Here is a 27,228-nt window from a genome sequence, read left to right as displayed (position 1 = left end):
TCATGTATATTTGGTATTTATTTAGAGTCCTTTTGTGTATACATAAACAGCTATGGCTAGATGAATGTACAGAACAGCATCATGTTCGACATACAAAGAATGGCCAACCAGGACCTATTCGAAGGCACCAAATCCTAATGGAAATAGTTTGATTACAAATGAAACACACACCACCCAGAACAAGGCTAACCGAGTGCCTTTTATGATGGAAACCTGGAGGTGACTCAAACACCATTACATTTTCATACTATTGTTTCATGGGTAAATTTGGTCTGGGGATTCAGTAATACACAGCTGAGACGTTACACAACAACAACACTTCACTGAAGCTGGTCCAGGTGGTTCTCATTTCTGGAATTCAAAGCAGTTTTTAAAAGTCTGGAAGTCCGTAGGGACCAGGTCTCCGCAGGAGGCCCTTGCCATTCCACAGTCACAGGTCACTTCTCAGTCAGCTCTCTGAGCCTCACAATCACTACCAGCTGACTGATATGTCGTCAGTCCTCCTGTGCCAAGCAGGGCCAGGCCGGACAGTCATTGTACAGGAGCACTTCTTCACAAATTAGCTCAATCAGTCCAGTCCAATCTTTGAACTTTGCACAGAACAGTATTAACAGCTTGCAACAAATGACTCGAATGGTAAGATGTATCTTTACAACCCTTAAAGGCTCATGTTAAGGCATCTGGTTTGCGTTGTGAACTTGGAATCTGATCCATTTGTGGCAATCTTAAAGGGCACTAGTCCAGGTAGGCACTGGTTTGATATGGGCCAGAGAACATGTACATGTGAGAAAAAAACAACATACTTACATGCATATTTACACGCATTCTCCATGCAGTATGAAAAATGTCACAATATTAGAAGATACAGTATTTGTGGCTCATAGTGGCTAACAGGGGTGATCGTGATTGCAAAATAGCTGAACAGCGCTGGTATAGACATTTCCAACCTTGAGAATAAAGTAATCTATAATTAATCAATAAGGCACGAGGGGATGTGGTATACGGCCAATATTCCACGGCTAAGAGCTGTTCTGATGCACTATGCAACGCAGAGTGCCTGGATACAGCCTTAGCCGTGATATATTGGCCATATACCACAAACCCCAGAGGTGCCTTATTGCTATTATAATCTGGTTACCAACATAATTAGAGCAGTACAAATAAATGTTTTGTCATACCCATTGTATATGGTCTGATATATGATATCATTCAGGGCTCGAACCACCCAGTTTATAATATAAAATAAATTAGAAGGCCCTTCCAAATACCTTCAATTCATACCAAAGGAGCAATGTTACTGTTAAAACATTTATATCTAAAAAATAGGGAAGCCAGAATGGCATAGCTAAAAGCTGAATTTCTCATTTCCAAATTCTAAAATCTTTATGCCAAATTCTTGCAGTGATTGTTTGTGATCTAGTGGTATATCACTCTGGAACATCCAAGGAAAGCTTACACAATCAACAACATTTCTAACTCTCTGCACTCCATGTCACATAGGTGAAATATTCAACATATCAATCCCAAACTTCCACTGAAGTTCAGATTACTCCTCCAACTAAGGTGCACTAAAACTAATCTCCTCAGAGAACAGTCTCTTTCTTTCTAATGTGAATGTTTGGTACTCTCTCCTAATCTATTGTGTAAAATAAAGTTTTTAAAAAAACATACAAAAAAAATGTTTGTGAACATCAACCATGATAAACATTCATGATTTAAAAAAAAGTCCTCTCCCATTCGTGGGGAGAGGGAGTCATGTCTTCGGAAGGGGGCTGGTGCACTCAGGCCATAGAGGGTTCTGGTATTGCGTGCAGCCCCTTCACTCAGCCCAGTGGTTTGTGGGAGTTTGTGGTGAGAGTGGTTGACATTGTCTGGGGGCCCCTGGGTTGGCCCCTCTCACACAGGCCCTGGGTAGCTGTAATGGTTGTTGTGCTCTGCATCGGCCATCTGCAGGCTGGGTTTGCGCTCCAGTTCCTCGCTCTCAGCCGTCTCTTGGCTGGAGCAGCGGGGAGGGCGCTGCTTGAAGAAGTCCGATACGTGGCGCACCTGTAAAGAGAAGAGGGACATAGTGTGGGTCAGACAAAGTGAGAGGACCAAGGGCAGGGCTAGAAAGTATGATTGTATATGTCTGGTTGTGGAGGACACCATGCAGCTGCTCCACATCTGACAGGAACACACAGTGCGCTGCATAACCCCTCCAGCTCTATAACCAGGCCAGAGACATCATAAAACATTGGGTCTGGGAGGGTCCCTAATTGCATACAGAAGTCTGAAATACGAACTGAGGCTTCGCTTTTCAATATGTATCCCCCACGTCTCCGAGACTTCCAAAAGGCGTTGCTGAAAGAGGTTTGATCAAAACAGGGGACTAGGAACAATAAAAAGTCAGCAGGCAACACTCACGTTGAGGATGGCGATGAGAGCGCCTTGGAGGAAGCCCACCAGAACGTCGCTCCAGTGGTGCTTGTAATCAGACACGCGGGTGTAGCCCACGTACACCGCAAAAGCCACAAGGAAGAACTGGATTGTGGGTCGGAGGAGTCTTGCCCACTTAGCCCTCAGTCTCGCCTGGACATACAACTAGAGAGAAAGAGAGGGAGGATATGTTTTAGTTCTCTCATAAGTAGAGCTGTTTTTGTAGAAAATGTGCCTTTACTGCTGATTGAGGTCATTTGTGGTTTTTGTGTTGTAGTGAACCATCTTACCAAATAAGGCAATGTTATTTGACTGTAAACTGGCCCCAGTTACACTAAGCCTACCATCATGCCTCAATGAATGTCTGAAACACAGCATTTGTTAGTAAATGTTTCTTTCATGTAAACAGTGTGCAAGTCCATTCTTCAATTGGCTATGTAATATGAAAGCATGTTGTTTAGCTATTTCACAATGCTAACCATCACATCATCAGTACATGTAGACAAACATTTAAAAGGCAAGAATGTATCTTTAAAGAGTTTGCCTTTTCATACTAAATCAACTCCCCAGCAAAAACAGATTTGGTATGCTTAAACTCGCATAAAGCGTGAAAAGGTGTTGAATGTTGATCTAATTTATGCCTACGGACTGAAAACCCTTTTCACAGAAGAGGAGAGTTGCTGCCAGAATGTCTATCTGGCGCGCTCATTTCTCTGGGCTTCTACCAGGCTCCTGCCGCAGTAGGTGTGTTAGTTGGCATCCATGCATGCCCTCCTACCACACACACACTCTATCTCAGCATTCAACACTGTAGGACACTTGTAGGGACAAGGAGATATGAATCACGTATACTAGGGAACATCAAAGGGCCTGTGACATGACCAAACAATGACTAATTGCTTTGATTGGCATTGAGGGCCGGCTGTCTGCTCGAGGCGCCTGCCTGCTCTGTCTGTCCATAGACAAGGCCCAGCACACTTGAACTGGATTACTAGAAACAGAACACGGACCTTCATCTCCAGTCAATAACAGTCCAGTCCAGCAGGGCATTAGCCTTTGTGTCCAAATTCCTCAGCTGAACTTCTGACTTGCCCTTATATGTGCACAATCCCTCTCTGTCTATCCTGTCCTATTCTGCATTTCATATTTTCCCCATGAATCCTGTTTCAAATGGAGAGACATTGCATCAATTGACTCCCCTTGAGACTGCTGAATATGAGGGTGTGTGTGTAGTTTACTCACTGCTAGAAACAGCATACAGTACATCCCAAAGGAGGAGTGGCCGGAGTAGAAGGACAGCCTGGAAAATAGAGTGAAAACAAATGTTGTTAAAACCTTTTTCTGTCATGGCTGTGTAGAGGCCACAGTGGATGTATTCTGTGTTTTTCTACCATAGCGTAAAGTAGTGGTCACCAACCTCGGATCTAGTCCTGCAGCGTATGCAGGCATTGGTTCCAGTACAGCACTAACCACTGGCATTGAGCAATGTACACATCAACAATATTTCCCTGACACCCTCTACTTCAGTAACTACCTGGACTCAGTGACGTGCCGAGGATTGCCGGTGCAGTTGATCTCCAGCACATAGCCTTTGCAGACCTTGGGGTTGCAGACGGCCATGAAGTTGGGCCGAGGGCGTCCGATGGAGAACTTGGCCAGGTCCGTCAGTGATTGGCTGACAGCTGCCCCGAACAGGAAGGTACCCAGCACCTTGTAGAGTGCCGCCACGTACCCGTTAAACTCAGAGTTAGAGTGGATCCTCTTACTGTAGACGAGGTAGGCCTCTCCTGATGATATCTATTGGAAGAGAGAAAGAGGCTTAAATTACATCCAACACTCCAATATGACAGCTAATATCTGGTCCACTGGCTGCTTATAGAAATGGCTGTTTGTGAGAGACTGGTCTGTAATCAGTGTAGTAGATGTTATTTAGCTCACCTAGGTGTCAGCGAGGAAAGTATAGGGAGGGACTCACAATGATGACAGTGCAGGAGATGGTGACTGCAGCCAGCAAGCCGTGGGTGATGGTGTCAGGTTTGAGGGGGTACTTGATGTCCTCATCGTCACAGTACACACCCCTCAGGTAGGGCCGGAACACAACAGTCATGATGAGGAAGGGCAGAGCGGCTATGAGAAGAGAAAAATGACAGGCAACTCGTTAATTCACTTCAATAGAGAATTTTATAACTGTTCGCAACACTGATATGTTCTACACTTTTTTCCTTCCAGCACCTGAACCAGCAGGATGTGAATTTTCTTTTCTTATTTTCTTCTTTCATTAATTCACTTCAACTACCAACATTGATTATTCCTATAATAAAGGGTGATAAAGTACACCGGGAATGATTGATGATAATGCTGTTGATCCAAGCTAACATACAAAGATTTTATGGGAGCATTCCATCTGTGAAATAACAGATATTTTCAATTTCCAGAAACCCAGACATTACATCACTATTCAATCTGGGAGGTTAAATGTTTCTTCAAGGTTTTCTGAGTAGATTTTTTCCTTCTTTCCTGAAGACCTTTTTCAGTGGAACAACGCGGTCCTGAAAATATACTACATTCATAGCCCAGAAAGGCACCGCATACCAAAGCAGAGCTCAGCACACATTGACGTAGGCTGTGAAATGTCATGGTACATCCGCACAGTAAGGGATTCAAAACAAACCGTAGACTCAGATGTACACCCCCACCCCAGTGCTACTCCTTAGAAAACTGACTGATGTGGTGGTGTGCACAAACAAATATATCCGCTCAAGGTTACTGAGTGGATGGAAAATGGCCTTGAGACGTTCGGAAACGTCTCCAACACCCCACACACACTCTGGACATGACTGATGTGTGATGCAAAGCCACTAACACACCATGAGGAAGGCATTACACGTTTGTTACTGTAGTTCCTGTTGATACACGTAATGAATAATGCTCTTCTTAGTCTGCAAATTAAAACAGATATGTGAAAAATACTTCATTGGCACAACTGTTAGGAATGTATTTTTTCTCTCTTCTCCTACAAGCCTGGAGCTCTTTTGTGTAAAACCAGGAGTGGAACAAAGACCTAGGGCATGTGTGAACTCTCCCCACCCTGAAACCCTCCAGTCAGCTCCCCTACCCAGGATGGCAGACAGCCTTGAGCATATAGAAATGCCATGAGTCTGCATACTAAATGAAAGACAAATACTACATACACTGAAAAATGTCGTTTCAAAAGTATACATTTCTCATTCACTCCCACCCCTCCCTTCTGAAGCACGCCTGTTAATGACATAGTTCCAGGCCAGTTTCCAGGCAGAGTAACAGATAGAGCCAGGAGAACGATGCCACACTGAGAAGCTAACTGATGAAAATAATAATGTTGGATCTTAGACAGTGCTAGTAAAGCTGAGGCTCTAAATCGGCAGGGTTTCTCTGCTCTCTGAAGACATCTGTCTAGCTTATGTGTGTACAACTCCAGTCTCAGCATTGTAGCCCTTTTCATTTGTCCCTGGCAGGCTGGCAATCATAGATTGGTTTGCCGCCAAGAAGTCAACACATTTGCACCGCAGGGAATGTTCTGGACAAACTACATTTAAGGTGGTGAGGACACATTCACTTGGACAAGGAATAAGCTTAGAGAAGAACAGGGTATATCCATCTACCTCTATCTATGTCATGTGTGGTCTGGTTGACATGATTCCTACCTCACATGAGATGAGGAACGGCATTGTTTGGTTACATTTGCATGGCTATGCGGAAAATGTGCCTAGTAACTAACTGACACCCTCCTCCTCTAAACAAAGAGAGCCATTGGCTGTGTGGAGGATGCCAAGGACAACAGTAAATACTAGAGCCTTTGTGTTCCTCAGAATGAACAAATGGCTACAGGATAAAGACGTATCAGTGTACACTGTGTCATACCGTCTAACCTTGCTAATAGGTTTCAGACACGACAAAATGCACAATGAGACAAACATTGGAGAGAGAAACCTCAACTAGAGATAGAAGATGAGATTCATAAAAGCTACAGTCCCTTCAGAGATTTCTTTCCACATTTTGTTGTGTTACAGCCTGAAAATTGATTAAATTGAGATTGTGTCACTGATCTACACACAATACAACATAATGTCAAAGTAGAATTGTTTTTTAGAAATGTTTACAAATGAATAAAAATGTAAATCTGAAATGTCTTGAGTCAATAAGCATTTAAATCAAACTTGATTTGCCACATGCTCCGAATACAACAAGTGTAGACTTTAAGGTGAAATGCTTTACTTACAAGCCCTTAACCAACAGTGCAGTTCAAGAAGAAGAAAATATTTACCAAGTAGGCTCAAATAAAAAGTAATAATAAAAAGTAACACAATAAGAATAACGAGGCTATATACAGGGGCACCAGTACCGAGTCAGTGTGCAGGTATTCAAGTAGTCAACCCTTTTGTCATGGCAAGCCTAAAGTTCAGGAGTAATAACATACTTAACAAGTCACATAAGAAGTTGCATGGACTCCCTCTGTGTGCAATAATAGTGTTTAACTTGATTTTTAAATGACTAACCCATCTCTGTACCCCACACACACAATTATCTGTAAGGTCCCTCAGTCGAGCAGTACATTTCAAGCACAGATTCGACCACTAAGACCAGGGAGGTTTTCCGATGCCTCGCAAAGAAGGGCACCTATTGGTAGATGGGTAAAAAAAAGCAGACATTGAATATCCCTTTGAGCATGTTGAAGTTATTAATTACACTTTGGATGGTATATCAATACACCCAGTCACTACAAAGATACAGGCGTCCTTCCTAACTTGGTTGCAGGAGAGGAAGGAAACCGCTCAGAGATTTCACCATGAAGCCAATGGTGTCATTAAAACAGTTACAGAGTTTAATGGCTGTGATAGGAGAAGACTGAGGATGGATCAACAACAACATTGTAGTTACTCCACAATACTAACATAATTCATTCCACTTTGTAACAACAAAATGTGGAAAAAGTCAAGGGGTGAGAATAGTTTATGAAGGCACTGTACATCTACAAAAAGGGTCCGTTGCCTTGCTAGCCTTCTGATATGAGTTCAAGAGGAATTTATGTTTATTACATGTAAATGCTAGCACCCACCATTATGAGCACCACAGATGGTGTCACCACCAAACAGGTGCCACTTAACTGGCTGATATTCCATATAGGAACCAAGTGGCAAGCCTTTGTTCCCAACCAGCACCAACCATTAGTGTGTGTGTCAACACCAGCAGCTGTAGCCCACCTGCCAGCCACTCCATGTTTCCCACCAGTACAGAGCTGTTGTGGCAGTGTTTACACAGTGGAAGAAGGCCTTGTGAGGGAATAGAGCCCCAGAATAAGTTTCAATGCCCCCAGGCCCTCAGCACCTCCATCCTGTCTGGTGGTGCCATAAGACAATGTGGCCATCCATAACATCCTGAGGGGATGCAGGGACATTGTGGGACAATTGTGATGAGGCTTTTGAATGGCAATTCATTGGCCCCAAATCCTGCCTCCAGCAGGCATGGGCAAAGTCAGACTGAATCACACCAGAATGTCAAGGAACAAATGTCTCCAGCTTCCGTTTCCTCCTCCAAGTCCACACAGTGCTGGAAGCTAATCACAGAAAGAGTGGAGGACAAGAGGTTAGTGTTTCTTAGCTATTGTGACTATTCCTCCATCTCCCCCAGATCCAGTGTCCACGATAACATGTGTTTGGTTTCTGGAGGAATATTTTGCCATTGTTTTGTTCCAAACATCTGAGCGGAGTGTAACTTAATCAGGATAGGCTGATGAGCTCTCTGGAGGACACTAACTATCATCACCATTTCACTTCTGAGTTCATCATAAAAGTCACTTTGAACGTTTCTACAACATATTCTTGATCTTTCATAATGTAACTTGCTTTGGATTGGCACCAGCTGTCAAAATTCTCAAATATATTTCAGTAAAACAATATTTACCGGGAATACACATGGCCGTAAATGTCTAATAAAAACAAACTTGAGGGCTACTGTGTGCAAGGCTGTCATTACTGTACAGTGGGAAATGTTTTCGACAGAAAGATTTCATGTCAGTCTCCACACACACACAGCCATTAAATACAAAATCCTATTTGGTAGGAATGTTCACATTTTGCAGGCAATCGAAATCAGAATAGAAATGCTGGAAAACTCAAGGCTTATTGATGCATGTATCTGGTTTGCATAGCCCATATGAGTAAACTTAGAATAGATACAGCAAGTACTGTGAGCCTGAACACTGGTCTGGACCTCCAGCATGTTGGAAGTCATGGTAAAATGGTTTGTTTGTGCTTGATGCTGTGTAACAAAATCCGTGCTGCAATTGCAATCCTTTTAAGACAATCTTACAGAGTAGTCGGTCAGGACCATTAGTAGTGGCTAAGTAAGAGAAAAATGTGATGCAAATTCCGAAAGAAAATGTAAGTTGAAATACTGGTTCCAATAAGCTGATAGATGGAGGGAATGTAATTTTAAAATAGATAAAAGTAACAAGTTTCAGGGCAGAGCACAATAACACATTGGAGGGGAGAGAGTCAGGGTTGAATCTGAGACAAGCACACAACTCAAATATTTGTACAAAACTCTTCCATTAATATCAATGCATAAAAGTTGCACATAGTCTATCTCAAGTTTGGATCTAGCACTTCATTCAATATAGAGGCAACCATCATTTCCTTCACGCTGCCATTAGAGTAGATTGGGTAGAAATCCCTGAATGCTTTGCCATGGTGTACGGGGTAGGCAGTGCAGCTGGCTTAAAACGACCCCCCCCGTCCTAGGCTTCTTAGGTTGTGTACATCTTTATATTCTGTACTCATAACGCTGCATTTATACTGCAGACATCACTTTTAACAGATGAGACAAATCTAAAATTCAATATGAATATCTAGTCTGGTGTTGTGAAGTAGGGATGTCTAATAAACCTCTACATAGGATGAGACTTCCAAGCCTCTGAGCCCCAAAACATGCACACAGACAGACAAAAACAAACACAGCCACACTGACCAGGCAAAAACAGACAAAAATAGGTCTCCAGGATACCACAAGAACATTTCACCACCCAAAGTGACAGTGAACTGCATCTTTACAGGAGGAAATGTCTTTTAACCGACCAAATGAAAGTCCTCACGGGAAAAGGTAGAATAATAGAGGAAAGCAGGTTTGAAGGAGTGTATTCGCTCCATGAGGACCATGAAAACACCTGACACTACAGTTGGAAGGAAATTAGGCCCTGCTGGGAATGCTGCCTGTGAAAGATCTCCTATTTGAGCCCATACTTAGGCCTTTTGAAGTCACAGGAAGCAGGAGTTCACATTTCCAGCCTCAGATTAAGGAATCCCATTTGAATAGTTTTTAGTCACACTTTGAGAAGTGAATGCTCCTTTTTCTCCTCTACCTTCACAATCATCTTCAATGGGGTCTTGCGGAACAGAAATACAAGAGAGGGGTAAGGCAAATGACTCTTGAAGACGAGGGTTAGACAAACACATGGAACAAAAGCTTAAGTTAAAGCTATCCAGCACCTGCTCAATGCCATTGGATATGCATAAGCGATAGAGGGATTAAACTACCTGGCCTCTCTGAGCTGAGCAACAGAAATGAATTATATTCCATCACACTACTAATTTCTCTCCTCCTTTGTGCCCCTCATTCTCTTATTTAGTCTCTCCATCTCATTCACTCTCGGTCATTCCTTCAATCCATGTGTCCTCCCACACTCTCACACTCTGTAAATATAGAGGTCTGAATGGAGCCAGGTTTTTTTTAGACAGCTGATTACATGGGATGATTGTGGCCATAATCTTACTGGAAGCTAAGAGCCACTGAAAATCGTCACATCCTCTCTATCTCTCTGCACAGTGGAGGGCAGGATTGGTGTCAATGTCCTTTCAATTCAGGAAGGGAATACAATTTCCAGCAAAAGAACCATAGAGTCTTCATTAAAAATACATTGCTCTTTTTCAAATCTTGCATTGGAATTTAAATGTAAATTCATGCCCCTGGGTGAACTAATGGAGGGGTCAGAGCCTGGACTCAAACACCTGGATCATTGTACTGCCCAACTCATCTGGACCACTGATTTAATTAGAAAAGCATTCTCCACCTGATACTACACTGCCACTGCACTATAGACCAGAGCCTGTCCCTGCCTTTTACTCTATGGAACCTGCACTGCTTTAAGGAAGGCCAGACAAAATTATTAAAACATCCAGCCCGGGATTTCACTGTCCTTTGTGCCGATTATTTTTGACTTGACTGGTTCAGACTGGAGAGAATGCTTTCCTACAGGGTCACAGCTGGGCCATGTGCTAGAACGCTCTCTGCTTTTTTGGGATTGGATGGTCTGTCTTTCCACACTGCGAGGGTCATCTTGTGACTCTTTCTCCAGTGACTCTTCTGTCTCTCATTCAGTGCCTCTACTCTCTTTCTCCTTCCTCCAGTGCATCTCTTTTTCCTTTCCTCTTAATGCCAATACTCGTTCTATTTCTCTCTCTTTTTTCTCTCTCTTTCACCCAATGTGTAATGTGTGGACCAGGGTCCTTCTCCCAGCACCACAGTCGACCTTGGCTAGACTGACTAATGTGGAAGGTATGTGCTGGGCGTAAAACCTCATTCACACGAGGAATGCCCAACTTCCCCTGTCAGTCACACTAAATCCTGCTACCCTTTGCCTTCTAATCCCACTGTTGCTCTCTCGCTCTCCTCATCATTTACGCATTCTGAGCACCAAGTAGTGCGGATGGAGGGCAGTTAAATCTGGTCTGGAGAATAGTCTGACTTTTGTTAGATCAAACAAATAGACCAGGCCACCCATATTTTGATTATACATCTGGGAGCTAGATATATTAGTACAGTAGGCTCATGGTATAAAAAACATTAAATCCCTCAAATGTAGATACTGTTTATATGGTCATATGTTGTGAAATCCATGTTACAATACTTCACCACACAAACCCATCTAAGGGTGTTAGTCCACCTCTTCTACTGTTCATTGAAATGTCTTCAGTTTCCATAACATAACTAAATTGGGATAACCATTTCCTGTGCTGTCATCAGTACATTTCTCATCGAGTGGAAACAGTTTGAGAACTCATGACAATGCCTTTTCACAACCCAACTGGATGAGAATCCTGAATCCCCAGAGACAAGCTACATAGTTTCCTTCACAAGCCTCTTTCAACCACTTGAAACTCAAGCGCAGTCAGGTCAAAGAACATGGGAACATTTTATTGAGTCAAATCTGATTTAACATGAAGAGAACAGCTTCCTTACAGATGGCACTAAGATGAAATGCCAGAAACTTCCCCTTGTGGCATTCATCAAAGGAGAAGGCACACCGAGTCATTCACTGATAGCACAGCTTTTCCTTTGCTGTCCTGCACTCATTTCCTTGGTACTGCCAAGGATACTCTGCTTAACAATGCTGTGCCTTTGAGTATGAGAGAAGGAGAAAAAAAAACATGGCATATCTCCCCAAGTCCCATGGCAAACCAGATGACTCCTCCTCGTTTCTCCTCAGTAAACGGGCCAAGCCCTTGGGGGGGGTCGTATGGATGTGGAGACCTAACACAACTCTGAGTCATACACTCACTCATATCCTCTGTCCTCTCAGCTGTCTCTGTGTTTGATTAGTGTACAACAAGGGAATAAAAATCACAGCAGAAAAAAAAATCATAACCCTCTGGAGAGTGTGTGTGGTGAGTGTAACCTCCGCCTTGCTGGGGAGGAAATGTAGTCATCATACGTTGCTCGGAATACACTTCATTGATTAGAAACAGCACACAGCGATTCATATGGCCTGAAACGGAGTGCATAGAGCACAGCTGTAAATGTAGACTAATGCTATTCTGCTCTGCTGGCCTCTTTGTAGTGCTACCTATGAACACTTCAGACAGGGAGACGTTAAACCCAGCCCTTCCTCTGTGCAATAAGCCAACACCCACTGTCTATTTGTGCTGAGTGTAGGTTTACACAGACAGAAGAGAGGGAGAGAAAGAGGGAAAGAGTGGTGGGAGTGAGGAGCCTATATTAAATGTCAAACTCAAGCTTAAACTAGGGTAGATATTTGAGTATCGCCCAAAACAGGTAACTATAGATGACTTACTAGCCGCTGAGGCCATCTAAGACATAGAGAGAAAGAAATCTCTCTGAAGCATAGCGTCTTGTTTAAGGAACATCTAATCCCACAGTGAAATCCTGGCATGGGTGTTCCCTGGTTGTAAAGCAAGGGGCTTGTGAGGCCTCCAACTAGTGACTTTGAACCTGCCTCTTTGTCATTACTAATCACACACCTCACCTACCTTAAAGGTCCAATGCAGCTGTTTTTATCTCAATATCAACATTTTTTTTGGTAACAATGAATTACCTTTCTGTGATTGTTTTCAACAAAAAAAGCAAAATGCTTAATTTTGACAGGACTGTCTGGGAGTGGTCTGAGTGTGGAGGGGAAAACTGAAATCTAGCTGTTATTGGCAGAGAGGTTTGGAACTCTTTCTTTCTGGTTTAAACAGGCTGAAATTTCAAGCGGCCTTTTCAAACAGCGCTTACACTAACAGGGCATTATCATTTTTTAACAGTATTATTCCAACCTCAGTGTGGATACATATCAAACACAGGAAATCACATTTTTGACTGCACTGGGCCTTTAAGAACACACCAGCTGTTGATAGTTTGACCTGGGCTAGGCACTGGGCCTTTAAGAACACACCAGCTGTTGATAGTTTGACCTGGGCTAGGCACTGGGCCTTTAAGAACACATCAGCTGTTGATAGTTTGACCTGGGCTAGGCACTGGGCCTTTAAGAACACATCAGCTGTTGATAGTTTGACCTGGGCTAGGCACTGGGCCTTTAAGAACACACCAGCTGTTGATAGTTTGACCTGGGCTAGGCACTGGGCCTTTAAGAACACATCAGCTGTTGATAGTTTGACCTGGGCTAGGCACTGGGCCTTTAAGAACACATCAGCTGTTGATAGTTTGACCTGGGCTAGGCACTGGGCCTTTAAGAACACACCAGCTGTTGATAGTTTGACCTGGGCTAGGCACTGGGCAGGATAAGCAATTCCTGCTTTATTGCTCTGTGATCACATCTAGCTTAGTGTAATGTAATTTAAATGGAATAATAGCCTACGTTTATTAACAAATTATTTATTGCAAACCTTCATTTTTTGGGGTGAATTTTTGCTTCATAATCTTAAAAACACTCATCATTGTCCGAAATTGAACACTGAAAATTCCAGAGTATTCCAAAAATGTAAGTACCCCTACCCGACTACATTGACCAATTAGCAAGTGCTGACATGAAGAACTGGAAAGATAATGATTTCTGATATTGAATTGGGTTCCAATGATTCCACTCTACTTTTAATTTAACTGTGTTGTCATGGTAACTCAACCTAACCCCTAGGCATTAGCAGCAGGGTCCATTTAACCCCAGGGCCAGCTTTAGAGAACACAGCCTGAGTCCTGGTCTGAGAGCACACCTGCATAGAGACCATGCAGAGAGAGCTAACCCTGGGGAATGGCTAGCAGCTCTTTGCGGTTCTGGCTTGTTACCATTCATTCACACTTCACAGTAACCTTTAATAATTAAACTACAGACCACACCACTGCACACTCCCTTTTTATCAACTGCCCCACACCATTGTAGTGATTCAGTTTCATTCTTAACTCTAACAATGTATGTCCTATGGGAAAGCCAGCAAAAACATTGTCATCATAGTATTGCCATGGAATTGGGCAGTGGAATGCATGAAGACATTTTTGTGGTGGAACTAAGGCCACACCATAACGGGTGTGTTCCGTGCCTAAAAAACTATTTTGTTAGAATCAGGAGCATGAATTTGACTTACTTCTCCTTTCTTTGGAGGGTGCATGGGGTGAGGTGGGTCCTCTAAATTTGACCTAGAGATTTTAAGCCAAGGCTTGTGACATGGTGGGCTTTAGGAGGATTGGTGAGCCAGCGAGACTCTCTACGTAGCAGTCGGTCTGATGTTCTCACTTCTGGAGAAATCCCATGGTGGGATGGATCATATCCTGAAAGCCTGGGGATGCTGCTCTGGAGCAGGTCCCAACAGCATTACCCATTCTGCGCTCTCTTCTCTGGGGCCCTATAAAATCTGTGATGCAGAGAACGTGGACGGAATCACACAATCCATACATTAAAATGGAATTCAACAATATAAAAAACATGTATTCAACTTAATCAACTAAATGTATTGAAAAATAATATATTTTTGGCCAAGTTCGTAAGAATGCATCAGCGGTTCGTATTCCCTGTAACTTTCTGAAGAGCCAATAAGAATTCCCTGTGTGTGGTGAGCCCGTTTACCACTTTGCGTAGCCGTTAGCGATGATGCTAATGAAAAGTATTCTGGTAGATGGAAAGGCTTTCCCAAAAACCGCCAAAGGCCAGACCATCACGAAATCATAGTCTGCCAATGGTAAGTGCAGTTATCAGTTTACAGTTATTATAGCCCCCCAACCACACTCACGCAAAAGGACTGAATGGGCCTGGAAGACATGGGCAATGTGCTAAATAATAATGAGGAAGTCAGAGTGGATGATTGTTGTCATTGTCAAAATCCAACAATCTATGTATTTATTTAGCTTCGCCTAAAATAACTGGAACATTTTCACTATAATTGATTCATTGTCACAACCTGCACTTTAAATGCCCAGCCAGAGTTCATAGTGAAGTAATTCAATATTGAAGCAGCTGGCCTGTCAAGCTGCTTCAATATCCTTGAAAAGGAATTGAGTGTGGAAAAGAGGTACATTCTTTGAGAGATTTTGGGCAAACCAAATATTGAGGAAACTAGGGAGGCATATCAAATTTCCATAAACAAACATTGCATGATTTTACAGAGTTTCAGGATGCTCAAACCCAGTCAGTGCAGAAGGAAATGGCCCATCACAGGAATGAGAATTATCAACGAACGATGCAAAACCAATAACAACGATAACAGCCATGGTGTGTGGGTGTAATCTGAGTTTGACTGCTGTCAAACATCAAGCGCATCACATGTTAAGGGATCACGACAATATAATCCCAGCTACCTGGGGTGTGAAATCTTTAACATTCTAGCAATGGAGTTTATCTGCGTTGGGTCTGAATATGCAAATTACACAGACCTAAATGCTGCGGTCACAAAATTCCAAGATTAGAATTTTGTAGTTTTACCACTGTGATTCAATAAGTGGAAAAAGTCAAATGATTACATCCTACAAGGACTTTCAAGCCTGATGTGAAGAATTCAACAACAGAGCTGCCTTGTATACACAAGGGCAAATAATTATCTTCCAAGTCCAAATACAAGGTCATTCAATATCTGATGACTTGCTTGTTTTTTGCTAGCTGTGTTATCACTAGCAGGGATGTAGATAGGATAGGCCTATTCTCAGAACATGCTCTTCATAATCTGCTCCTGGAATGGTTTACGATTTATTTGGTGTGCCTTTGAATATTTCTTGCATGTATTTTAGATGTGTGTCCTGTACAGATTTATGAGTGTTTTATTGCCCGCTAATGGTTCAATACTTATTTTAGTGGGTTTTTAAAAAATTATATATTTTCTGCATGTATTTTAGATGTGTGGCCTGTGTGGTTTTATGCTGTTTACACTCCCCTGCCTGAAAAGTAGCCAGATGGCTCTATTATTCCTTAAGTCGTTTGAAACTGCCTACTATTTGTGATAATCTTCATAGTTATGCTGCCATAAAGAAGCGAGAGTTGCTGAAACAAGAACTAGCCAATGTTTGCAGTGGCGGAGCACTCACTGCACAGCAGCCTATCAAGGAGAGGGAGTGGCAGCGTAGGAACATATTGTCCGTACTCCACAAATAAAAAATATTAGGCTCCCGTAAATTGTATGGTATGTGTGAGATACGTTCATAATAAGCAAGCTATAGCATAGGGGTAATTCCAGGATAATGGAATTACGCTTTGACTCAGTTTTTTCACTTTAAAATATATGCCAAAAAAAACCCATTGGTTTCAAAAGTTTAACAAACCATTGATTTCAAAAGTTTAACAAACCATTGATGTGGTTTGGATTACTTTGAACAATTTCCACTGACAATCCTTTAAAAAATGTATTTTGTGGAAGAACTGTGCAGATGCCAACTTTGGTAATGGAATCACAGTCAAATCTCCCTGAGGTTTTTATGCGACCACGTTTTCCAAAAACATTTATATCGGCTACGAATTAAGATCCAAAGATGTCTGCAGAAAGAATGTGGTGTCAGCTACGAAATGGCACCTGGAGTTTGAAACAATCTCTTTTGGCTATTGGACTACAGTAAGTGAAGTGGATTCACAAGTTTGGACAGCAGAGCACAGTAGAGTACAGTGCAGTACAATACAGCTGCACTGTAATGTGCTGTCCAAACGTGTATTTCACATCTATGATAGGTTCAGATGTGGTCCAGTCGGTGGACATTAACATCAAGGCCAGGGTGGACTAACCAAATAGTTTACCTCCATGGACGTCCAGTGTTGGTGGGTGAGGATGCTGGTTACAGTACATGGATAGACAGGGGGTAGGTGACAGTAAGAGCCGGGGTAGGTGACAGTAAGAGCCGGGAGAGGTGTCAGTAAGAGCCAGGAGAGGTGACATTAAGAGAGTGAGGGGTTGTCCAGACAGACTGTTTTAACTGTTGGTTTCACCAACAGACAACAGAAAGAAAACAGTTATGAGCTGAATATAACAGTATGCCAGTGGAAGGGAGGACAGTATAAGGTGACACTATGAGCTGAATATAACAGTATGCCAGTGGAAGGGAGGACAGTATAAGGTGACCCAACTGTGGACTATTATGATTTGCAATTGTAGCCATTCTTTTGCAGTAATTCCGTTACAATTGTTTTTGTAATTCCGTTACCAAATACATTTTTTGGGGCGTAGGATTTTATTTAATATTGTATAAACAATATAAAACATATACATGCAAACATCATCATACAAACATCAACTACATTACACCTGCCCAGACTCACACCCCTACTCCAGCGCCCACATCACTTTACGCCCCATTGCCTCAAACGGCACCATTTTGTTTCTCTCTGTCACCCACACACTTGACCTTTTTTGGATAATATCACCCACAATAATAAAGCATTTGACCTTCCCATTGCGTTAACAATGGAGGATTGGTTGACTTCCAGTTAAGTATAGGCTTTTTTAAGATTGACGAGGAAAATATCATCCAAACCATCAGGTAAAACTCACTCATATGCCTTGAAATATGCAGACAGACAGATTAACAGCACATTTACATTGTAATACTTCTGACAGCCAATGTTCAGACTTTATAACATTCCCAGAAGGCATGGATTATTTAGTCATTGTTAGTTTTACACTTTAGACATGACACTGCTGTTGTGCTGTATAATGTGAATTTTGTCTCTTGTATAATAAATTCTATACATTAATTTATAATGGATTAAGCATACATTAACTAATTTCGTTAGTTATGTTCCAACATTCCCTCCCTCTTGTGCCAATATCAGTAAGTATATATATTTTTTAAAGAGTTTGATAAGCTATAAAATAAAAAATTGCAGAGAGCCTACTTATCATATGAATATCATTTTCTGACTCAAATAAGATTCCCTCAAGATTGCTCTGATGTCCAAAAGGTTTCAATTTGATTTTGTGATAAAACTTTCAAGTTGAATGTATTTGAAAATATATACATTGGTTAATCCAAAATTGTAAATGTTTCTATTATCAAATCATATTTGTCACATGCGCCGAATACAACAGCCCTTAACTCTATTCCTTGAACTGCATTGTTGATTAAGAAAATATTTACTAATTAAACAAAAGTTTTAAAAAGTTACAAGAAGATTCCATAACAATAACGAGGTTATACACGGGGGGTAGCAGTACCGAGAATGTGCGGGGATACAGGTTAGTCGAGGTCATTTGGTAAAGTGACTATGGATAGATAATAAACAGCGAGTAGCAGCAGTGTAAAAACAAAGGGGGGTCAATGTAAATAGTCCGGGTGGCCATTTGATTAATTGTTCAGCAGTCTTATGGCTTGGGGGTAGAAGCTGTTAAGGAGCCTTTTGGTCCTAGACTTGGTGCTCCGGTACCGCTTGCCATGCGTTAGCAGAGAGAACAGTCTGACTTGGGTGACTGGAGTCTTGTCTTTGACAATATTTAAGGTTTCTATGCCTTTAGTTTTCCTTGTGGACCAATTTATCGGTGAATTCTGAAAAGCGATCCAAGGATTGTTCCATAAGGCTGCAGTTTTTAGGGAGTGATATTGGTTCTTCTAGAATACATTTAAATGAATGTTAATGTTCTTAGCTTCATCGTTTGAAAATAGACACGTAAAAAGATTTTGGGGAAGAGTATGTGCATCTTCAACATGTACCCAATTGTTACTCTTTAGTGCATTTAACTAACTATATATCGCAAGTAAAAGCCTAGGGTAGCAAGTTGATACAAATCCAAATCTGGAAGATTAAAACCACCCTCAGACTTAGGAAAAATTCATTTTTATTCTATGAATGCATTGCCCATATAAAATCTTATTACGGAGTATACTTATTTAAAGAATATCTTTGGTGGGGTAATTGGTATTACCGAGAGTAAGTATAAAAGCCATGCCATTCTGAAGAGATTTATTCTACCTGTAAGATGTATAGAAAGATTGTACCATTTATATAGATCTGCATTCATATTGTTGAGTAATGGAATAAAGATATCTTTATACTGTATATTTGTTGTCACTTAAGCATCCTAAGTATTTCATATTTGTTTGGTTCACTTAAAGGATTGCTGTAGATGGAGAGTTCCTTATATATTTTGTCCTATTGCCATTATTTAGTTTTTTTCCATATTCATTTTATATCCTGAGATTTTTGAGTCTTCTGAAAATAGTTTTAGCAAAGGGGGCATTGCCTTTTGAATATTGGTCAGGTATATCAGGAGATCTGCAAATAAGTTTAGTTTATACTCATGTTTACCAATACTGATACCTGTTACGTTTGGGTACTGCCTTATTCTTTCAGTAAGCGGTTACATTGCCAGTAACAGCTCTCTTCCCCCTCCTGCAAACAAGAAGGGGGAGAGAGGTCATCCCAGACTTGTGCCCCTTTCTAAAGCAATTTAAATCAGATAAACTGTGTGTATATTTTTGCTTCAGGGCATTTATATAATATTTTTAATAAATTACTTATTTCAGCTGGAAAGTTGAAAGCTTCCAAAGTTTTGAATAGAAAAGGCCATTCGAGATGGTTGAAAGCTTTTGTTATTGATTTAAAAAAATGTATTCTATTAAACTGAAACAAGTTATTGTATTTGTTTGTCTATTTTTAATAAGCCCTGTTTAATTGATATGTATCAAGTCTGGTAAGATGTTTGCCATTCTATCGCGTGCAAGCTATGTTATTTTTTCCCCATCACAATTTATTAACATATTGGTCTATAATCAGTAGGGGACTCTCCAGATTTTCATGGTTTTAATATAATTGAAATAACCGTTTGATGGCCTCCCGGGTGGCGCAGTGGTTAAGAGCGCTGTACTGCGGCGCCAGCTGCGCCACCAGAGACTCTGGGTTCGCGCCCAGGCTCTGTGGGGGGGGGTCATGGACTTCAGGAAAGAGCAGAGGGAACCCCCCCTTATCTACATCGATGGGACAGCAGTGGAGAAGGTGGAAAGTTAAGTTCCTCTGCGTAAACATCACGGACAATCTGAAATGGTCCACCCACACAGTGTGATGAAGGCGCAATAGCGCCTCTTCAACCTCAGGAGGCTGAAGAAATGTGGCTTGACACTTAAAATCCTCACCACGGCAACAGCACCACCCACAACTGCAAGGCTCTCCAGAGGGTGGTGCGGTCCACACAGCGCATCACCAGGGCAAATTACCTGCCCTCCAGGACACATACAGCACCCGATGTCACAGGAAGGCCAAAAAGATCGACAACAACCACCCGAGCCACTGACTGTTCACCCCGCTACCATCCAGAAGGCAAGGTCAGTACAGGTGCATCAAAGCTGGTACAGAGAGACTGAACAACAGCTTCCATCTCAAGGCCATCAGACTGTTAAACAGCCATCACTAACACAGAGGCTGCTGCCAACATACAGACTTGAAATCATACCCATCTCATATACTATATTTTATACCATCTATTTCATCTTGCCTATGCATATATTTATGTATATTTTCTTATTACATTCCTTACTTAGATGTGTGTATTAGGTAGTTGTGGACGTGTTAGATATTGCTGCACTGTTGGAACTAGAAGCAGAAGCTTTTCGCTACACTCGCAATAACATCTGCTAACCATGTATGTGACCTATACAATTGTATTTATTTTAGACATGTCTAAATAAGCATGATATAAAGAAAATGTAGTATTCTTCAGAAGAACAGAATAGCATACTCTGAATTGTCCTTATGTTAGGTCCTGACCTGGCTATGCCAAATGGCTGTGAGCTATAGGTCCTGATCTGGCTATGCCAAATGGCTGTGGGCTACACTAGTTCATTTAGTAGACTTGCTTAGATTTGCTTAGAATTCCGTAGCATTATTTTATAGTATGAAGAACACAATTGAACAAAGCTGAATAAAATAAAAATGATATTTTCTCCAAACAATGAGGGAGTGTGCACAAGCGGCTATTCTGTGTTGAGCAGTTAAAGAAATAGGTATTCCTATATGCTTAATTTAGTGTTATTAAATGTAACTTTAGTTGTGATACAAACGTTGGGCTATATGTTTAGATTCGTAATACATTGTTAGGCTGTACGATGTCGAGTGAACTATCCCTTCACCTTGTTTTTCTTATAACATCTTTTGTCTGACAGACGCTTACGTGACAACCAGAATGCATTGTATGACGTCAACAAACATGGTGCCACACATAGCTGTCAAATAGCTAAGCATTAGTTCATCATAATCAGCATAACCTTGGAAAAAGTATTAGACATCATGTGTGCATTACAATCTATGCAATAATTGGAATGCATGATTTGTCACCAGTACTTGAAAACATGTGAATAAAACAGTAAATGCACTATGCTCCATACATGCATACGGTATGTTACAGTATAAACACAATATAGAGAAAATAATGCACTTACTTTGACAGGAATGCACACATGTCCAGAGTTGTTATTTGTAAGGAAAACAACAAAAAGGTAATGTGGGCGCCAGCCAGAAAATGTGCCAGGGGGAAAAAGTTAGCACAAGGCCTGTTCTGACTAGAGATGCGCAAATGTCTTCCTATTTGATCTGGGGAAACACTTGGGAAGTGCTGGGACTCTCGTTGAAGTGAGAAGTTTGTCCGGATCAGTAAAGCCTCAATATAAATTGTCCGCAACAGTGAAATGTGAATTAATGAAGAGGAACACACCTCAACTCAAACGTTTGTTAGAAAATAAAAAAACTTGTTAGAAAAATCATTTGAAACTGACAAGTTGAAACACAGCCTATAGATAATTAGCAGGCAGCGTGCCTTGGTTTGAGGGCAACGCAGGTTAACTGTCCTGTTTCATAACAATCACATTTTGGAACAGTGATTCTGATATCACGTGTATAAAAAAAAAAACTTGAGCTGGGGTGAACGTTAGAGATATGTAAAACTCACTCGTGGGGTAAAAATAAATTTGTGGTGAAAAACTAATTCAGATTGGCTGGGCCTTGCTCCCCAGTGGGTGGGCATGGCTCCCAACTGGGTGGGCCTATGCTGTGCCCCTGCCCAGTCATGTGAAAGTAATAGATTAGGGCCTAAGTTATTTATTTCAATTGACTGATTTCCTTATGAACTGTAACTCAGTAAAATCATTGCAATTGTTGCGTTTATATTTTTGTTCAGCACAGATGCACTAAATGTGATAAATATGTAATCAATCCTTAAATAATCGGTGCCTAGCAGAGTAAAAATATATTTTTATACTGTATTTTAAATATATTTCATCTGTGGATTACGCACTCTACATATACCTGCTAGTGCAAAGACCATATTTCAGAACGCTATGGTGGGTGGTGGTGCGGTACCCGATTTGTTAGATTTATCAATTGTAAGATTGAGTGTAGTATTCAAGTTACCACCCAAGACCACATGGAAATCAGATATTCCTGTAAGTATTTTGGATAAAGAAACAAAATAAATAATTGTGAGTATTGGGGGCATATGCAGAAATAAAAGCTTTCCTTTGCCAGAAAAAATGCATTTCACATAGAAGGATTGCCTATCTTGATCATTGGCTTGGTCTAATATATGAAACTTCAGATTACGACGAAACACAATTACCCCTTTTGTTCAATTATTAGCAGAAGAAAAGGCAGCCACCTTGGAAGTTGTTTTTTATTTTGCTTATATAATCCTTCCTTATACGAGTTTCCTGGAGCATGGCAATATCTACTCCTTTCCTATTTAAAATATAAAAACTAGTATGCTTTTTATTTATTTTATTTATGCCCTGTTAATTCCAGGAAAGCCTAGATAGCTTAACCATTACATTTGGAAAATGCTTTGTTACTTTGTTGCAAAATTAGTGAGCACAATCCCCTTTAAAAGTAAATAAACTCAGCAAAAAAATAAACATCCTCTCATTGTCAACTGCGTTTATTTTCAGCAAACTTAACATGTGTAAATATTTGTATGAACATAACAAGATTCAACAACTGAGCCATAAACTGAACAAGTTCCACAGACATTTGACGAACAAATGGAATAACGTGTCTCTGAACAAAGGGGGGGTCAAAATCAAAAGTAACAGTCAGTATCTGGTGTTGCCACCAGTTGCATTAAGTACTGCAGTGCATCTTCTCCTCATGGACTGCACCAGATTTGCCAGTTCTTGCTGTGAGATGTTACCCCACTCTTTCACCAAGGCACCTGCAAGTTCCCGGACATTTCTGTGGGGAATGTCCCTAGCCCTCACCCTCCGATCCAAAAGGTCCCAGACGTGCTCAATGGGATTGAGATCCAGGCTCTTCACTGGCCATGGCAGAACACTGACATTCCTGTCTTGCAGGAAATCATGCACAGAACGAGCAGTATGGCTGGTGGCATTGTCATGCTGGAGGGACATGTCAGGATGAGCCTGCAGGAAGTGTACCACATGAGGGAGGAGGATGTCTTCCCTGTAACGCACAGTGTTGAAATTGCCTGCAATGTCAACAAGCTCAGTTCGACGACGCTGTGACACACCGCCCCAGACCATGACGGACCCTCCACCTCCAAATCAATCAGGCATCCAGAGTACAGGCCTCGGTGTAACGCTCATTCCTTTGACAATAAACGCAAATTCGACCATCATCCTTGGTGAGACAAAACCGTGACTCGTCAGCGAAGAGCACTTTTTGCCAGTCCTGTCTGGTCCAGCGACGGTGGGTTTGTGCCCATAGGCGACGTCGTTGCCAGTGATGTATGGTGAGGACCTGTCTTACAACAGGCCTACAAGCCCTCAGTCCAGCCTCTCTCGGCCTATTGTGGACAGTCTGAGCACTGATGGAGGGATTGTGCATTCCTGGTGTAACTCGGGCAGTTGTTGCCATCCTGTACCTGTCCCGCAGGTGTGATATTCAGATGTACTGATCCTGTGCAGGTGTTGTTACACGTGGTCTGCCACTGCGAGGACGATCAGCTGTCCATCTTGTCTCCCTGTCTCACAGTACGGACATTGCAATTTATTGCATGCCTAAGGCACGTTCACGCAGATGAGCAGGGACCCCGGGCATCTTTCTTTTGGTGTTTTTCAGAGTCAGTAGAAAGGCCTACATTTTCATAACTATGACCTTAATTGCCTTCCATCTGTAAGCTGTTAGTGTCTTAATGACTGTTCCACAGGTGCATGTTCATTAATTATTTATGGTTCAATGAACAAGCATGGGAAACAGTGTTAAAACCCTTTTCAATTAAGGTCTGTGAAGTTATTTGGATTTTTACAAATTATCGTTGAAAGACAGGGTCCTGAAAAAGGGACGTTTCTTTTTTTCCCGAGTTTAGATGAGTAATCAATAATCCGCATAGAATATGTAAAAAGAAAAAAAAACATTTCCCAAGAGCCCTCCCAGATTGCAACTCATATAAACCTCTTCCTTTCCCTTCCCTCCCACCAAAAAGGGAATACTTCTCAGTATATTGCAGCTGCATTAGCAACTTTGGAGGCTCCCTAAATATGCCATTTGTATTACTACGTCTGTCAATCTTATCGAATCTATGATTTTGGTCACCCGCTAAAATAAATAACTATCTGGATTTGATTTAATATAAAAACCCAGATTTGCCAATGGTGGGATATTGAGTTTTTGTATTTTATCCACTTTTTCTCTCCAATTTCGATCTTGTCTCATCGCTGCAACTCCCCAACGGGCTCGGGAGGCAAAGGTTGAGTCATGCTCCCTCCGAAACATGACCCACCAAACCACACTTCTTAACACGCGCCCGCTTAAAATGGAAGCCAGCCGCACCAACGTGTCTGAAGAAACATTGTTCAACTGACGACCAAGGTCAGCCTGCAGGTGCCTGGCCGCCACAAGGAGCTGCTACAGCGCGGTTAGCCAAGTAAAGCCCCCCCGGCCAACCCTCCCCTAACCCGGATGATGCTGGGCCAATTGTGCGCCTCCCTATTGGACTCTTGATCACAGCCAGCCAGTTCTGATACAGCCCGGGATCGAGCCCGGGTCTGTAGTGACGCCTAAAGCACTGCGATGCAGTGCCTTAGACCTTTCTGCCACTCGGGAGGCCCCGTGTATTGAGATTTAATAACTCAACAAAATTGACACTAAAAGGTGTACCTTTACCTGTTACTTCTGTGAACTTTCATTATCCTCCCTCCTCATGAGTGAGAGAAATGAGAAAATATCTTAAAGATATGTGGGTTTTTGGTAACAGAATAACAAGACAATATTTCTTACATGCCGACCAGACTGCACACGTGCATGCGTCTGCATGTTGATTTTGTCCACCCACACCAGACGCAATAGGGACACGCAAGTTTAAATATCAAAACCAACTCTGAACCAATTACATTAATTTGGGGACAGGTCAAAAAGCATTAAACGTTTTGGCAATTTAGCTAGCTAGCTTGCTGTTGCTAGCTAATTTGTCCTGGGATATAAACATTGGGTTGTTATTTTACCTGAAATGCACAAGGTCCTCTACTCTGACAATTAATCCAGTTAAAAGAGTCAACCAAATTCATTTCTAGTAATCTCTCCTCCTTCAGGCTGTATTTGGGACAAATCATTCACTAAACCTCAATAAAATCTTGTAAGAAATAATGTGGAAATTGAGCAAGTTGAGGTGACTAAAACTACTTGGAGTAACCCTGGATTGTAAATTGTCATGGTCAATACATGTTGATACAACAGTAGCTAAAATAGGGAGAAGTCTGTCCATAATAAAGCGCTACTCTGCCTTTTTAACAACACTATCAACAAGGCAGGTCCTACAGGCTTCTAGTTTTGTCACACATGAACTAATATTCAGTTGTGTAGTCAGGTGCCACAAACAGAGACCTCGGGAAACTACAATTGGCTCAGAACAGGCAGCACCGCTTACCCTTAAAATGTACAGAGTACTAACATTAATAATAAGCATGTAAATCTCTCATGGCTCAGTGGAGGAGAGATTGACATAATCACTACTTGTTTTTGTAAGAAGTGTTGACATGCTGAATGCACCGAGGTGTCTGTTTAAACTACTAGCACGCCCTCTACACACTTACACATGGATTTTGTATTGTAGATATGTGATAGTAGAGTGACCTGAGGGAACACACTTAATGTGTTGTGAAAAGTGTTATGAAATGTAATGTCATGTAATATTTTAAATTGTATATACCTGCCATAATGTTGCTGGACCCAAGGAAGAATAGCTACAGCCTTGGCTAATGTGGATCCTTAATAAATACAAATATGCACTGCAGGTAGGCCTATGTCACGCAAAAGCCTCACGAGTAGATATATTTATAAACCTTTTATGGATAGGCTACTTGGCTAAAGAATGGCCAGGATAAGATAAGAAAGACACCGGACACATTGCTGTTGAACCAGCTTTCTTTACAGTAGGGTAAGAGTAGCCTATAAGGATTAGACCCACCCGTTGTATATTTGACAATAATGGAATGGTCTTTTTGAAAAATGTCTTGCGCATAACTGGTAAGTTCCTATGAAAACGTTAGGTAATAACTTGAGACTCAAAGGAAAGTGCTCTAAAGTTGTGTTTACGTTTGTTGTTAGCTGGGTGGATAACCGTTCTATTTGACATCAATTGGTACTTCATCAGTCCAAAACTCAAATCAATATGCTATCAAGGAACATGCATAAGTCTGGCTTGTGTAGACTATAGAATCGTTTCTATGTTCAAGCGCAGTGTGAAATTGATGCACTGTCGCTACTGTAGGCTACTTACCTACTGCCACGCACATCACGTCCACCAAGACATACATCTTCTTTTTTCTCAAATCCATCATTTTATTCTATTGATAGAGGCTGCCAGTTGATCAGACACGTGTTTGGAAACTTAGTTTACGAGTGTTGCCATTGAGTCCGCTGAGTAAAACGTATGCAGCCAACCTGTATTGCGAGTTCTTCCGGATTTAAAGCTACTTTCCTACCTGCCCACAGATGTTGACACCTATGTGTGCAATTTTGAAGTGCGAAAAATGTCCAAACTCAGACTCTAGTCATCTCAATCGGCGACAGTGTTAAATTCTTACCCTCATATTTGGTTGTAATGACAGGCTTGAAAAATAAACCTTCGTTTTTACAGTAGTTGAGGCGTCCTACAAACCAATACAACCCTCCACGCCACAGATCCCTCCTTCCCACTTCCT

The 27,228-nt window shown here is 41.6% G+C and overlaps 1 protein-coding gene across 1 annotated transcript; it reads right to left on the bottom strand.

Annotated features, from left to right (window-relative positions):
* Positions 1 to 27,228, bottom strand: LOC112250889 (phospholipid phosphatase 2-like). The gene is made up of 6 exons (XM_024421416.2): positions 26,805 to 27,228; positions 4,391 to 4,542; positions 3,950 to 4,212; positions 3,658 to 3,715; positions 2,404 to 2,580; positions 1 to 2,046 (listed from the first exon to the last, which is right to left on the bottom strand). The coding sequence occupies exons 1-6, from the start codon at positions 26,863 to 26,865 to the stop codon at positions 1,897 to 1,899; spliced, it is 861 nt and encodes a 286-aa protein (XP_024277184.1). The 5' UTR covers positions 26,866 to 27,228; the 3' UTR covers positions 1 to 1,896.

Source organism: Oncorhynchus tshawytscha, linkage group LG05 (assembly GCF_018296145.1).
Source record: "Oncorhynchus tshawytscha isolate Ot180627B linkage group LG05, Otsh_v2.0, whole genome shotgun sequence".
Classification (NCBI taxonomy): Eukaryota; Metazoa; Chordata; class Actinopteri; order Salmoniformes; family Salmonidae; genus Oncorhynchus; species Oncorhynchus tshawytscha.
This window is presented reverse-complemented; position numbering and strand designations above follow the sequence as displayed.

What these genes read in the sequence shown, in the direction of transcription:
- LOC112250889 (XM_024421416.2), bottom strand. Translation starts at nt 26,865, where the DNA reads ATGATGGATTTGAGAAAAAAGAAGATGTATGTCTTGGTGGACGTGATG. An exon ending in CGTGATGTGCGTGGCAGTAG is followed by an intron (nt 4,543 to 26,804) that starts GTAAGTAGCCTA and finishes CTCTTCTCATAG; the next exon opens with CCGCTCTGCCCTTCCTCATC. An exon ending in CGGCACGTCACTGAGTCCAG is followed by an intron (nt 3,716 to 3,949) that starts GTAGTTACTGAA and finishes TCTATTTTCCAG; the next exon opens with GCTGTCCTTCTACTCCGGCC.